At 40.2% G+C, this 14,212-nt stretch overlaps 1 protein-coding gene across 1 annotated transcript; it reads right to left on the bottom strand.

Moving 5' to 3' along the window:
* Positions 1–1,155: 1,155 nt before the first annotated feature.
* Positions 1,156–8,997, bottom strand: LOC134803583 (zinc finger protein 70-like). The gene is made up of 7 exons (XM_063776384.1): positions 8,982–8,997; positions 8,644–8,712; positions 7,361–7,423; positions 6,488–6,940; positions 4,275–4,346; positions 2,652–2,786; positions 1,156–2,345 (listed from the first exon to the last, which is right to left on the bottom strand). The coding sequence occupies exons 1-7, from the start codon at positions 8,995–8,997 to the stop codon at positions 1,720–1,722; spliced, it is 1,434 nt and encodes a 477-aa protein (XP_063632454.1). The 3' UTR covers positions 1,156–1,719.
* Between the last annotated feature and the right edge of the window lie 5,215 nt (positions 8,998–14,212).

The following is a 14,212-nucleotide window of genomic DNA, read 5'->3' as shown; positions in this document are numbered from 1 at the left end:
TCAACAGCTGGACACAATAACAAAATATTGAATATTTACACCTAAATGAGGATGGATAGAGCTTGCGGGTCTGAGTCGAAACACAAATAACATGAAAATATGCAAAAAATACAATTTCAAATATAGTTCATGAAAGCGATTGTGTTAGTGTTAAGCGTCAATAAGTAAGGAAGTGTATAAGTTTAAGTTAGAATGGATTTCTATTTTGTTCATTAGTTTTTCGTTAGATTCGAATAAAATTTAGCTGGTTTGAAGAGCCCCTCATTTTGGGCGCAATAAATACTAAATCACAACTTGTAAATAATATCCCGTCCAAAACATAATGTGAAATGAGAGCCAAGTTCAATATTAAGAATATGCGTCGTTGTTGACTTCGCCGTCAAAAGAAGTGAGATCTATATGGATGCCAAGTTCTAGTTCACTTGGGATGTAATTAAAGATCCATTTGTTTTTGATGGGATATCATTACTTTTTGCACAGGAATTATTAGCAATACATCATAGTTGATTTCGAAACTAAAATGTATTTGTAAATCCGATAGGCGCTTAGTGTCTAGGTAAATAAAAACTATTTTTTAGAAAATATTACAAATTGTAAAAGTAAGACATTGTTTCTTTATAATAGGTTCGTAACCACACAATTGCCCAGCTGGATGCCAAATTTCAACTTGCTAGGTCATCTGGAAGTGGGTTAGGTTTTTGATGTTACGTGAGTCAGCCAGATAGAAAAATCCCGATCTTAATAACCGATTGAGCTATATTCATGAATTTCGGGGTTCTAGCCATAAGGGGCTTAATGAATGAACCTGTCATATATTTATGTTGTAACACGGCAAACCTGCATAGTGGAGCCAAAGCGCACACTGGCTGGTAGTAATAAAAGCTACGCCTTTCCGCTCCTCTTGTTTTTTTCTCATAATTATTCTCTTGGAATGACTAAAAATCTGAACGTAAATAAACTTTGATTTTACTTATTTAATGTTCTTCATTTCTTTGTGTTAAAAGTTAATACTTTAGGTGAGCTGCCTCTATCGCAGCCCATAATTTTCTCTTTATCTCGAGACTCACGACTGCCGCTGCTTATTTAACTGAGTTTCGATGCTGAAGTTTTTTTCTGCGTGTGGGCTTGGTAAGCTTGCGACGTCGGACATACCTACAGTAGCACCCGAGGCCAATATTCATCGTTCGGCTCCGTGAATGAAGATTAAGACTAGAGATAGTAGATATGCTACGAATATTTGGCAACTATTCTATATTCGGCCTAATCTAATTAACCAGTTAGATTACCAGGATCCCGGTATTTATGACGACAGTTTCGAAGTTAATACCGGTATTGTGGGAAGTTCGGTATTTGGAAGCCCTATCTCTGACTTAGCCGGTATTACGCATACTATACAACAGATGGCGCCTGTGTTGCTTAATGAGAATGTTCGGTCGGAATTGTATGAACGTGTTTATCCTTACTTTTGAAATCATTGTTTGATACACTATTTGTATTAATCTTTACTATTAATTCCTTTTAGTTCATTTCCTCAGTCACTCAGTCACCGGGTACCTTTTCAATAAGAATTTGTTTATGTTTCTGTAAAATATAATTTTGCGCGAATCGCGCACCACATTTTTCACAAATATATGCTTTTTCTTTAGTGTGACTTCTTTCATGAGCATCTAACTGATGTTTGTGTGTGAATTGCTTGTTACATTTATTACAACTGTGAGATTATTCTGCGTGATTCTTTTTATGTTGATCTAAATTACCTTTTCTTTTAAATTGCTTACCACACTTGTCACAGACGTATGCTCTATCTCCAGTGTGAGTTATTTTATGGATAACTAAATGACTTTGTATCTTAAATCTCTTGTTACATTCTTCGCAGCGGAAAGCTTTTTCTCCAATGTGCTCCTTTTTATGTTTATCTAAAAGTTTTTTTAGTGGAAATTTCTCATCGCAAACGTTGCAGCTGTAAATATCACCTCGAGCATGAATTTTTTTATGATTATTTAAAGAGTTTCTCCTTCGAAATAATTCGTTACATTCCTCACACTTATATAATTTCTCACCTGTGTGAACTCTTTTGTGTGAAATTAAAGCGCTCTTTTGTATAAAACGTTTGCCGCATTGTTCACAGCTATATCTTTTGTCGCCGGTGTGAATTTTTTTGTGTTTGTTTAACCCACTTTTATCTCTGAATTGTTTGTTACATTCTTCACACTTGTGTCGTTTCTCACCAGTGTGAACAGTTTGGTGTAATTTTAAATATGAAACAAGTGCAAATTTCTTATCACATACCGTACATTTGTATGGTTTGTCACCAGTGTGAAGTCTTTGATGTTTCTTTAAGTACGCTTTGTGAACAATTTTGTTGCAAACTTTGCAGTGAGCGTGAACGTGATTTGTCTTCATATGTAACTTTAAAATATGTCTAATTAAAACTGATTTCAGCCTGAATTTCATATTACATATATCGCAAAAGTATGTTTTTAGTTCCATTTGAGTGTGTACATGTTGGTTGAACAGAGTTTTGTTTGAGAACTTTTGTGAACAGATTCTGCATGAATACACTGCAGTAGTGTGCTGGTTATTTATTTGTCCAATTAGGCTAGGCTTGTGTGAGTGGGCTTGTGGGCGAGTGGCAACAGGCAACGCCACACTCCTCGCCGGCGTCGGCTTTTGGCGTGACGTCACAGGCAACGTCACACTCCTCGCCGGCGTCGGCTTTTGGCGTGACGTCACAGGACGCGCCTGCACGGGCGCCGAGTCACGCGGCGCCAACGGGACCTCAACAGCTGGACACAATAACAAAATATTGAATATTTACGTGTTCTCGAGGTTGTTCAGGAATACGCCTACCTCGGGCAAATACTGCAGTTAGGAAGGAACAACTTCGAGAAAGAGTCGAATAGAAGGATACAGCTGGGCTGGGCAGCATATGGGAAGCTGCGTCGAGTCTTCACGTCATCAATCCCACAGAGTCAGAAGACAAAAGTCTTCAATCAGTGCATCCTACCCGTGATGACATACGGAGCCGAAACGTGGACACTCACGGTAGGGCTGGTCCATAAATTCAAAGTCGCTCAGCGAGCTATGGAAAGTCTCTCTGAGGGATCGAATTCGAAATGAAGTCATCCGTCAGAGAACTAAAGTCGTCGACATAGCCCACCGGATTAGCAAGCTGAAGTGGCAGTGGGCCGGCCGGTCATATTAGCCGTAGAACCGATAACAGTTGGGGTAGACGAGTTCTCGAGTTGAGACCACGCATCGGCAAACGTAGCGTAGGACGCCCTCAGACTAGATGGAGCGATGACCTTCGCAAGGCGGCTGGCAAGAGCTGGATCAGAGTTGCCGCAAATCGTGCTCAATGGCGTGCAATAGGAGAGGCCTATGTCCAGCAGTGGACGAGAGTAGGCCGATGATGATGATGATGATGAATATTTACACCTAAATGAGGATCGATTCAGCTTGCGAGTCTCATTAGAAACACAAATAACATCAAAATATGGAAATAAATACAATTAAAAATATGATAGTCCATGAACCTCATTGTGTTAAGAGCTATATTCATTTCTTTGTGTTATAATCGACGTCGGACATACGTACAGTAGCACCCGAGGCCAATATTCATCGTTCGGCTCAGTGAATGAAGAAAGACACTGACGTAAAGGCCAGTGACTATCTCTTATTTGTTTAGGCTCACGTACTGACGGATCTGAGTTTTATTTATTGTGCTTGAATACATATTTTTAATAATAAACTGTTGTACTATAAGGACCTAATAGTTTTCATTTACCGCTCTAGTTAGCCGGCATGTGTGTGGGTATGTTTAATAGATTGTGAGACAGTGAGTAGGGGTCAAAAGTGGTTCCAAATGGTTCGTGTAACACACGGCCGCTGCGTCGCCAGTTCTCTTCTTTAGAACTTGGCTTGACACTCTGCTGCGTGTCTAGATGTAATGTTCCTTTGAGTTACGAAACTATCTTACATTTTCGTAACTGAGAGGATAAAAACGACTCCTATGATGTCTTAATGTGCACGACCGTATATGTTGGGCAAGGCTCGATACCGGTTTTTTCTTCATACAAAAAATACCGGTATTACGTTCTTTTTCGTTCTTTGGTTTATTATTTGATTTTAAATTGGTAAATCTAAGAATACGTAGTTACCTAATTCCATGATTCAGTCCTACGTAAAGAGCGTAAAGTAATTAAAAATATTGGTCTATTTCGGGTATTTCAAAAAAACGGTTCCGAGCCCTGGTGTTAGGACAAGGTACTTACATGACGTATCAAGCAGCTGTTCACCTCCCACTTCGTCATCATCAGGCTCTGATTTAATCGATGATTCTACATCTAAAACAAAAATATTAAAATTTATTATATCACCAGCTTTTTAGGTAGGTAAACGATGATTCTTAATGTCCCACTGAAACCGGATTTTTTGCCGAATCGGTTTTGTGCTCAGTTATGCTCAAGTTGGACACTAGTATAATTATTGAATTGACAATAACATCAATATTTGAAGGATATTCCCCATTAGATAAACAATTCAAATAATAAAAAAATCAGTCAAGTGCGAGTTCGTTTTAACTGACGCACCGAGGGTTCCGTGCAGACTTTCAATTTTCTCATGTAACTATAATCACCAAAGATTAGATTATTCAATATAAAAAATTTGTTATGTAATGTTCAATTTGAGCTCTTTCTAATGAGTGGGATATCATTACCTAGTACCTAACTAGACTTTGAAATTTTGCCCCCTCTTTATATTGGGCATTTTCCATAATTAATTAAAAAAATACACTTTCAATGTGTTTGGGTTAGAATCATATATATATATATAAAATTGAAAAACCAGAACGGGATAAAAAACGAGCGAAGAAGAGAGATGGCGCCTTACAAATTTCTAAAAAAGTTTTTGACACGTATCTCGAATACAACGCACGTATGATAAGAAAAAACTGTTTAAATCTATTATCTACATATGAGAATAAAACTAGAACATAAAAACTATCGCTTTCGATGCGTATTTAATTTACAATAAGGAAAATAAATTTTCATAACAATCTTCATTTTACGACTTCGACCATTTCTCGGGAACTCTCGGTTGCTTTCGTTTGGCGGTGCTACAGATTAGACCAAATAATTCGTAAGTTAAAGTAAACTAAATTATGTTTGTCATGTTGGTATACAGGTATTTCTGAGTTTTTTTACACGAAGTAAAATAAAAAGTGCTGCCAACCTCAACCTTAGTCCATAGCCCATACCAGTGAATTATGCCATTTATGACATATCAATCAAATTAATATTATCGTATGATTATCGTGTTAATAATTTGTATTTTATTGTTTTAAATTTCTTTATGAGTTATTATTATTCAGATTGATTTTCATGGCTCGGCAAACATTGTCATTCGTCCAGGGAAAGGGCTGCCGAGATGAGCCAAAAATACAAAGTTATAGAATGGGAGACGAGCGTACTTGGGACAACAAAATGGGAGACGCCCACTGACCTTTTATTTATGTAGACGTGTGACGTTCATAGTTGACAAAAGTAAAATTTGACCCAACGAATGGAGACGCCCGATGGCGAGAGCTATCGCAAGATCGCAAGAAACATGACGTGATCTGGTATCGGAGGCCAGGTGAGTCCTTTGGATCGTTGCGTCACCTTAGCCGTAGTAATGTTAAGATCCAGAAAGGGAAATGGGGACTACCTACGTTTGTATGAAAAGGCGATTTATGGGTGGTGGTCGTCCATATTCGTGGCTTAAAGCGGAAAATAAGTAATCTAATGAACGTTTTTGCAACTAGGCTTACAACAATAAGTAATAATTTTATGTTAAAACAAGTTTTAAATAAATACCTACGTACGTTATAAGACATTTTCGAATTAAGTTATCCAAATAACGGCTACCTACTTGACAAATAAGAAATCCTTATCACAGTTATAAACCCTGGCAGGGATACATAATAATGTCGGTATTTAACTAAACATAAGACAAACTCTTTATTTCATTTACGCGAGCGGAGCTGCGGGCCCGTCTAGTTATTTATAACTATTCAATGTGACAGACGGACGGACGGCCAGAGTCGCACTGGGTTCTTTAATTTCTTAATCTGACGGTTACAAGTTCGAAACCCCATTGAAACCTACTCCTGAGCGGAGAAAATAGTTTTGCAGAAGATTTTCTTCTCTAGTTCTTGGTTTTATATTCCAGATACCACCACAATAAAATGACTTCCAAAAATGGCGGGTTCTATTTTTCCGTTAAAATTTCTTTGTAGTTTTACATGTATGTAAAATGTATAATTATTGGTGCAATAAAGAATATTTACTTACTTACTTACTTACTGTAACATTGTTGATTGCCCAAATTCTTTCAACTATTTATTCTATCGTTTTATTAATCAGAGTGATCGGGTAAAATATTTGGGATATAATATAATGTGTGATTAATCTAGAGTTGTGTATGAAATGTGTTGAGCAAGTACCGGACATGTAGGCTTGTTCCTCGGCGGGTGTGTCACCGGGCTCGTCCTGCACACTGCTGGCGGGGCTCGGCTCGCGGTGTGACGTCACGTCCTGCACACTGCTGGCGGGGCTCGGTTCGCGATGTGACGTCACGTCCTGCACACTGCCGGCGGGGCTCGGCTCGCGGTGTGACGTCACGTCCTGCACACTGCCGGCGAGGCTCGGCTCGCTGTGTGACGTCACGTCCCGCACACTACCGGCGGGGCTCGGCTCGCGATGTGACGTCACGTCCTGCACACTGCTGGCGGGGCTCGGCTCGCGGTGTGACGTCACGGGACACGCCTGGCTCGCGCGCGGGGAGTGGCGGAGGCGCTCGAGCCTCACGGAGCACGCCAGCGCGAGCTGCTGCATGGCGCGCGAGGACAGAGGCGCCGTGCTAACTCCGTACTCGCCGCCTGAAGTCGCTGAAACATCTGTAGGGCCCAAGAACGTCATGCACACGCCAATATCTCTGGCATAAGATAGCAAATATAAACCGTACTGGAAACGTGGAAGGTTACGTTAACAACGTACGCCATAGCATTTACAAGCGTCCTTGGCGCCACGGGTACGACATCTTACGATGCCTTTAAGGGTTCTTGACGTTCAAAGGGTTTTAACTATAAAACTCTTCGTGAGACTCGAACATATTAAAATTACTTTAAACGGGGCAACGACTGCACCGCCTTTACTGGTCGCTTCACTGGTTTGGTGGTACACGTCGCGCCCTCGAGAAAATCTTTGAAAAATTTTGAGCGTTTATTCGACTTAATAATACGTGATTAAATGGTTTAAAATAATTTCTATACTCATGTGTTCAAAGGGATAAAATAAAATTGGAAGTGTGTACTTACGTAACAGATAATGGTCTTGCGGCTCATCTTCAGGCAGCGGCTCCATGGGCTCCTCGTCTGAAGCTGAACACGTAATACACACAGTGTATGAGCAACTGGTAAATTAACAAATGATATATTGACGACCGGTCTGACCTAGTAGGTAGTGACTAGGGCTTCCAATACCGGGATCCCGCAATACGCCTGTTTAAACGCATTTTTCAATACCGGTATTTTTAAATGCAATACCGGGATAACGGTATTTTCAAAAGCAAGGAAAAATGTGCCGATTATAACGATTAATATCCATTAAAATCATTAAATTCGGCTGAATCAAGACGATTACTACACGTCAGACGCATTTAACTGGCACCATGACCTAATTATAATTCGTCCTTAAAATTATATCAAAAAGTAGAAAGAAATGAGCAAGGAATTGTAGTATGGCAAACGATTTTTTGGCGGCAAATATGAATATAGTTGGCTGGTTTATTAGGTTGAACTAAAAATGTGACTGGTGAAGTCAACAAGGTGAATAAAATGATTGCCAAACTAGAGGGTGAAATGATAATTATTGCAGATGGCGGTTATTGTTTAATATCCTAAGCTTAACTACAAACATATCCGGTGTTAAATTGAGCCCTTTTTTTTAATAAACCTCAAAAAAATGAAGTGATTCATAGTCAATACCGGAATCCCGGTATTGATGAAGACAGTTTCGGTATTAATACCGGTATTGAAAGAAGTCCGGTATATGGAAGCCCTAATAGTAGTGACCCTGCCTGTGAAGCCGATTGTCCTGTGTTCTAATCCCGGTAAGGGCATTTATTTGTGTGATGAACTCAGATATTTGTTCCTGAGTCATGGGTGTTTTCTATGTATTTAAGTATTTATAAATATGTATATATATCGTTGTCTAAGTACCCACAACACAAGCCTTATTGAGCTTACTGTGGGATTTAGTCAGTTTGTGTAATAATGTCCTATAATATTTATTTATATTAAGATTATTAAGTAGGTAAGGAGGCCACACGCCTTACTGCTAAACAGGGACCGAATACCGGTATATTTTTCATGCAAAAATAACCGGTATTCAATTTCGGTATCTCGGTTTTTTATGTATATTTTTGAACTTAATTGAGCTAATCTGATCAATCATTATCCTTACCTAAATACTATTCGATAATATCAAATAAATATTGTGAAGGCTATGAGATATTTAGACTTTTAGTTATTATTTATACCTGCTGTCAGTATAATTCTACAAAATTCTGGATAGCACACTAGATAGTCCAGATACTTACGTAAGGAAGGCTCGGGAGACTCGCTGCACGCGCCATCTTCAGGTGGTTCATCTTTTAAGGCTTCCTCGTCTAAAATATAACATGTGATAAGATTTTAATTTTTAACAAGCAGAAACGTCTGCGAACGATGCTATTAAGCTTAGAATAAATTTAAAAGTGGAAAAATTACTGTCTTGGGTGAGACTTGAACTCACGGCCTCTGGATCGATACTCCAGCGCTCTGCCATCTGAGCCACCAAGACCTCATCCATAGCCAGCAAATCTTTCCACCATATTACAGGTCAAGGGGACCCTTAGCGACATCTACCGCAAGAGTGTTACACTACTTAAACGGCTACCGGAGTTCCAAGTCATATTGGAAATTCACCAGTTACGATGTGCTACCCATACTAGATTTGATTTGTGCTAGATTTGCTGGCTATGGATGAGGTCTTGGTGGCTCAGATGACACATCGTGAAAACAACAAAAGAACAGTCAATTTTTAGAACGGATGTGCGAGAAATAAAGCTATATAATAATAAAAATAAAAAAGTAGTTAAGGTGATTAATTATTATGTCTAGTTGTTATTCTGTCCCATCAGCCAGGAAGAAACAGTAGCAGATTTGGAAGAAATGATGTAACATAACATAACCTATAAATCTGATAATAGATTTAGTTTTCGATTAATTTGCATGTCATAAAACTAGGGTTTTAAGATTCACCCAGAAGAATTTAACCATAACAATGAGTAACAAGAAATAGGGTATTCTCCTACTAGTCAAATCAGTCTTTTTTTAGAACTGTCTAAACGATTTGCTAGTATGGAATTTATGTGACACATTACACAATGTAATCATGGTCAACTCACCTACTTTTTATATTTCTATCTGATTGATTAAATAGAACTTGTGCTTAAAAATAATTGCTATCTTTATTTACAAACAAGATATATACAGTTGTATTACTAAACAAAATTTAACACTAGCTTAGATCTAAAATAGGCTATGCTATCTATGTTTATCTAATAATTATCTGGTGCTTTATTTCATGCATGGTTTGAAATAATTCATTTTAAATACAATCAAATACCCTATTGTTGATTCATCCACATAAAAGAAGAGGAGCCCAACAAATTGAGAAACAGTTTTTTTGCTTCCCCGATCAAGGTGTTGATCTACTGCGGGGGTCTCCGAACCCTGGCCCGTGGCACATTCCAATCCGGCCCGCCGACACCCAAAGCGAGTGCCCACTGTCTGACCCGCGGGAGCCAGGCTCCAGGAGTTAAGCATTCATTGAGAGTGGAACTGTTCCTAACAGCAGCAACCAGACACCTTCCCCCGGCGCAAAAACCGATGGCCGCTCGTGCGAAAGTTTCTGAGGCGCAATTTGGTAGAAAAGTTTGGAGACCCCTGATCTACTGTGACATGGCTGTATGTATCTTTACATCTTAATATTTACCTTTGACACTTAATGTTCCCTTGAACCTCTCCTGCAGTTTGGCCTGGCATCGCAGCACTTGCATCTTGAAGAGGCACGCCTTCCGCAGCCGCCCCAGACAGACCTCGCAGATACCACTCTTGCTCTCATCCCATGTTGTTAGCTGCAAAATGTATACTAGTCTCTACAACATGATTATATGAAGTCATTTATGGCCAAATAATTGGCACACGACACTTAGTAAAACATAATAACAGTAAAGGGGTTGTCCAAAACTCATGTGATCGTTTAGGGGGGGTAAGAAAAACGAATGATCACGATGGGGGAGGGGGGGTCAGAGAAAATATCACATGTATTTTTTTTTCAAAGGCAAAGCCAAAAACAACAATATTACTTTAAATTATATAAGAATACAGTAGAAACAACATTAGACTAGACTTGCTTAGCGACTAAGGGTACCCGCATCATAATTATCACGTGATCTTGTGGCGGGGGGTGGATGCGTTAAAATCACCAAATATCACCAAAATTCAAAAATAGGCCAAATATGATCAAATGATTTCTGGACGAACCCAAACAAGAAGCTGTATGGATCTGTAGTCTATAAGATAATGGTAACAGCACATTTTAGACAGAGGCGCCGTAGGGCTTCGCAACGGACCATGTTCAAATATTTCCCTACCAACTTAATTGATATTGTGTACCTATAATTAGTACCTAATTACTTACTTTCATTGCAAAGCATTCTTCTAACATGACCGAATATATTTCCGTTATGCCGAGAAGAGTGTACGGTGTCCTCAAATCTTTCTGCGAAGGCCGCTGCAGGCAGCAGTGGCACTGGTTTATTGATTCCATCACATTAGTTACTTCAATACGCTCTTCACCGAACTTATATTCATATATTCGAGTAAAATAGTATTTTTCACGTTTTCTCTCGGCATTTGCACAGTCAGCAACTCAGTAAACAACCAAACCAAAGTGACCAAACCAAAGATAAACGAACCTCCGAAGCTGTCAACAACTGACAGTGACAGTGACATGAGTACACATGAAGGCGTATCCAGATTAGTAAATTTTTCGCATCTGGGCAATCTGATGAAATTGATCGATCGAATCAGTGGACGCAAACGCTAATTTGGCTCGCTGAATTCAACCGCCAATAATGACCGACCGATATTACCGATAAAAGGACGCAAGAATACCAATTAGTGAGGCATTTTCGTTCTGGAGCATTTTTTAAATTTAGAGGGCTCTAATATCACCATCAGAGGCTTGGACTCAGTCGATTATCCTTCCACTTCACAAAAAGGGCTCGACCAAAAAATGCGATAACTATCGCACACTCGCGCTAATATCCCACGCTAGCAAAGTCCTGTTACACATTATAAACAACCGTATTCGCTATTATCTCGACTGGCAGATCCCACAGGAACAGGCTGGCTTTGTAAAGGGAAAAGGCACCCGTGAACAAATTCTTAACATCAGGCAAATCGTGAAGAAATGCTATGAGTTTGACACGCCGGTCATAATGTGCTTCGTCGACTATAGCAAAGCTTTCGACTGTGTCAATTGGGACTGTCTATGGAGAGTCTTATCAGAACTGGGTGTACCTCATCATTTAACCGCGCTTCTGCAGTCACTATACCACAATAGCCAAGGAATGGTGAGGATCGACGGTACAATATCCAAACCATTCAGTTTTGAAAAAGGAGTTCGTCAAGGCTGTATCCTATCGCCCATCCTATTCAATATATACGGTGAGTACATAGTGAGGCGTACATGCGATGACTGGGGAGGACGAATTGCCGTTGGTGGACGCAAAATTCACAATTTGCGTTTTGCAGACGACACCACCTTACTAGCGTCAGATGAGATTGAGATGGCCACCTTATTGGATAGGATGGAACGCATAAGTGGAGAACTAGGGCTCTCTATAAATAGATCCAAGACGAAGATAATGGTCGTAAATCGCACAGGCAAGCTTGAGCTCACCGGAACACTTGACTTGGAGGTAGTTGACAACTTCACATACCTGGGCTCAAGCATTAGTAATAATGGCTCTTGCGAAGCTGAGGTGCGACGTCGAATCGGGATGGCAAAAGGAGCTATGGCGCAGCTACAAAAGATATGGAAGGACAGGAGCATCACCCTGAAAACCAAGACCAACCTTGTGCGCACTTTGGTGTTCTCCATATTCTTATATGGCGCAGAGACGTGGACCTTAAAGAAAGCCGACCGTGACCGCATTGATGCTTTTGAGATGTGGTGCTGGCGCAGGATGCTGGGGATTCCCTGGACAGCACATCGCACCAACGTATCGATTCTTCAGGAGCTCAAGATCCAGACGAGGCTTTCTACCACCTGCCTGCGAAGGATTCTGGAGTACTTCGGACACATAGCCAGGAAAAGCAGCGATAATCTCGAAAAATTAGTGGTCACTGGCAAAGTGGAAGGAAACAGACCTAGGGGCAGAAGCCCGATACGTTGGACTGACCAGGTTCGCACCACCCTCGACACCACCGTACACGACGCTCTTCACGAGGCAGCAGATAGAAGTGTGTGGCGCCGAGTGGTCCACACAAAAGTATTTCGACGAGATGGTCACGACCCTCAGCATTGAGGAAACCGACGCGAGGAGGAGGGAATATCACCATAAATCTAAAATTGGAGATTGACGCCAATTTCATTTCTGATCAAATCGACCGATTTGATCAGTCCCGTCTGGATACCACTTGAGCGAGAGATGATTTTGACCAAGGTTGCGGTACGGTACGGTGTAGTAGTCTGTTATGGCTTTGTAATTCCTGATCAAAGCAGATCAGTCGATTTGACTATCCCGTCTAGACTGGCCAAGTCCTATAGAAAAGTCCAAAGAGTAGTATAAAGCCCCCTCCACACTCGTGCGTGAATCGCGACGCGAAGCCACGAACTATCCACGAACGGGAGTGTGGATATTGCATGAATCTAGGACATACCTGGACCTGGCATGAGTGGTGGGGGTAACTGACAGAACGGGATAGTCTTATGTATCTTTCAGTAGGAGTAGCAGCGAAAGAGCTATTATGGTTTGTCCTTGTCACAGTCTCAAATTTTATTTGTTCCCCACCTTTTTTTTAGTATGGATAATGGTGGGCAACAAATGAATTCGACCAATCACAGTGTCGCATTTGCGTATGTTTTGTCCCTCACGGAGGCACGCGTATACTATGGGATATTAAACAACTGTACCGATATTCGAAACCTAAGAATAATATTGAGAATGGCAACATTGTGTTGTCGGTCGTATTGTCCTTTTCTAGCATATACGTCCCTCTCTCTCTCTCACATTCCCACCACAGAGCAGTTGGTTTTGACAGGTGTTTGACAGTTACCGCCAAAACAAATTTCCAAGTCATTGGCTTGCTGTTTTTCCATCTGGAAGGTCGTGAAGCTAAACTGCTGGTGAGTTTTTGAATTTGTACCCCAGTTTAGCTGACTATATTGAAAAACAGTTTCTAACGGCTTTTGCCGTTCGAAATAAATATTTAAATTTAGTTGTCCGTTAAACAATCTAGCAAATAAAAACGATCCGGAATAGTGATGTGCAAGTGTTTTCAAAGGCTGCCTGCGCGCACCGTGGCTATGCCAATGAAAATACTAAAACACATGTTAGAAAACACATCGAGCTGGTAAAGCGTGCACGTGTCATCATTATAATTTAATTTTATACCTACATTAAGTCTCTTCAGAGTCTTGTTAGTTTAAATCTTTGTGTGTGTGTATAATAACGGTTGAAATTATAATACTTAAATGGTGATCTGTGGAGGCATACCCTTCAATTTTCAAGTGATTTGTGTTTTCGAATACGAAAGGATCGGATCGTTAATACGTGTTACGTAGAACCTACGTATGAAGGTAGAAGCTTATATACGTGTAGGTTTTATCTGTCCAAGTATCTATCAGCAATTTGTCTTTTTATCCCGTTCCGGGTTAATATAATATTTATTGCAAAATTTATTTTTTGGTAATAAACTTGCTGATAAATAATGTGTACCCGCTTAGGAGTCGACGAAGCCCCGCTTCGCGGGGCTTCTATTTCCGCTCTGAGGGACACAAGGTAACGAACAAACCTACATCGCAAACATTGCATTTATTTTTGTGGAAAGTGA

This window comes from Cydia splendana, chromosome 26, assembly GCF_910591565.1.
Source record: "Cydia splendana chromosome 26, ilCydSple1.2, whole genome shotgun sequence".
Classification (NCBI taxonomy): domain Eukaryota; kingdom Metazoa; phylum Arthropoda; class Insecta; order Lepidoptera; family Tortricidae; genus Cydia; species Cydia splendana.
The sequence above is the reverse complement of the archived record's forward strand: the minus strand, read 5'-3'. Positions and strand labels throughout refer to the sequence as shown.

Excerpts from the sequence above, each read along its gene's own strand:
- LOC134803583 (XM_063776384.1), bottom strand. Across the intron at positions 7,424-8,643 it reads GTCTCCCGAGCCTTCCTTAC|CTTCAGACGAGGAGCCCATG; the intron begins GTAAGTATCTGG and ends TTACGTGTTCAG. Across the intron at positions 2,346-2,651 it reads AAAGCCGACGCCGGCGAGGA|CGTACTTAAAGAAACATCAA; the intron begins GTGTGGCGTTGC and ends TTGTTCACAAAG.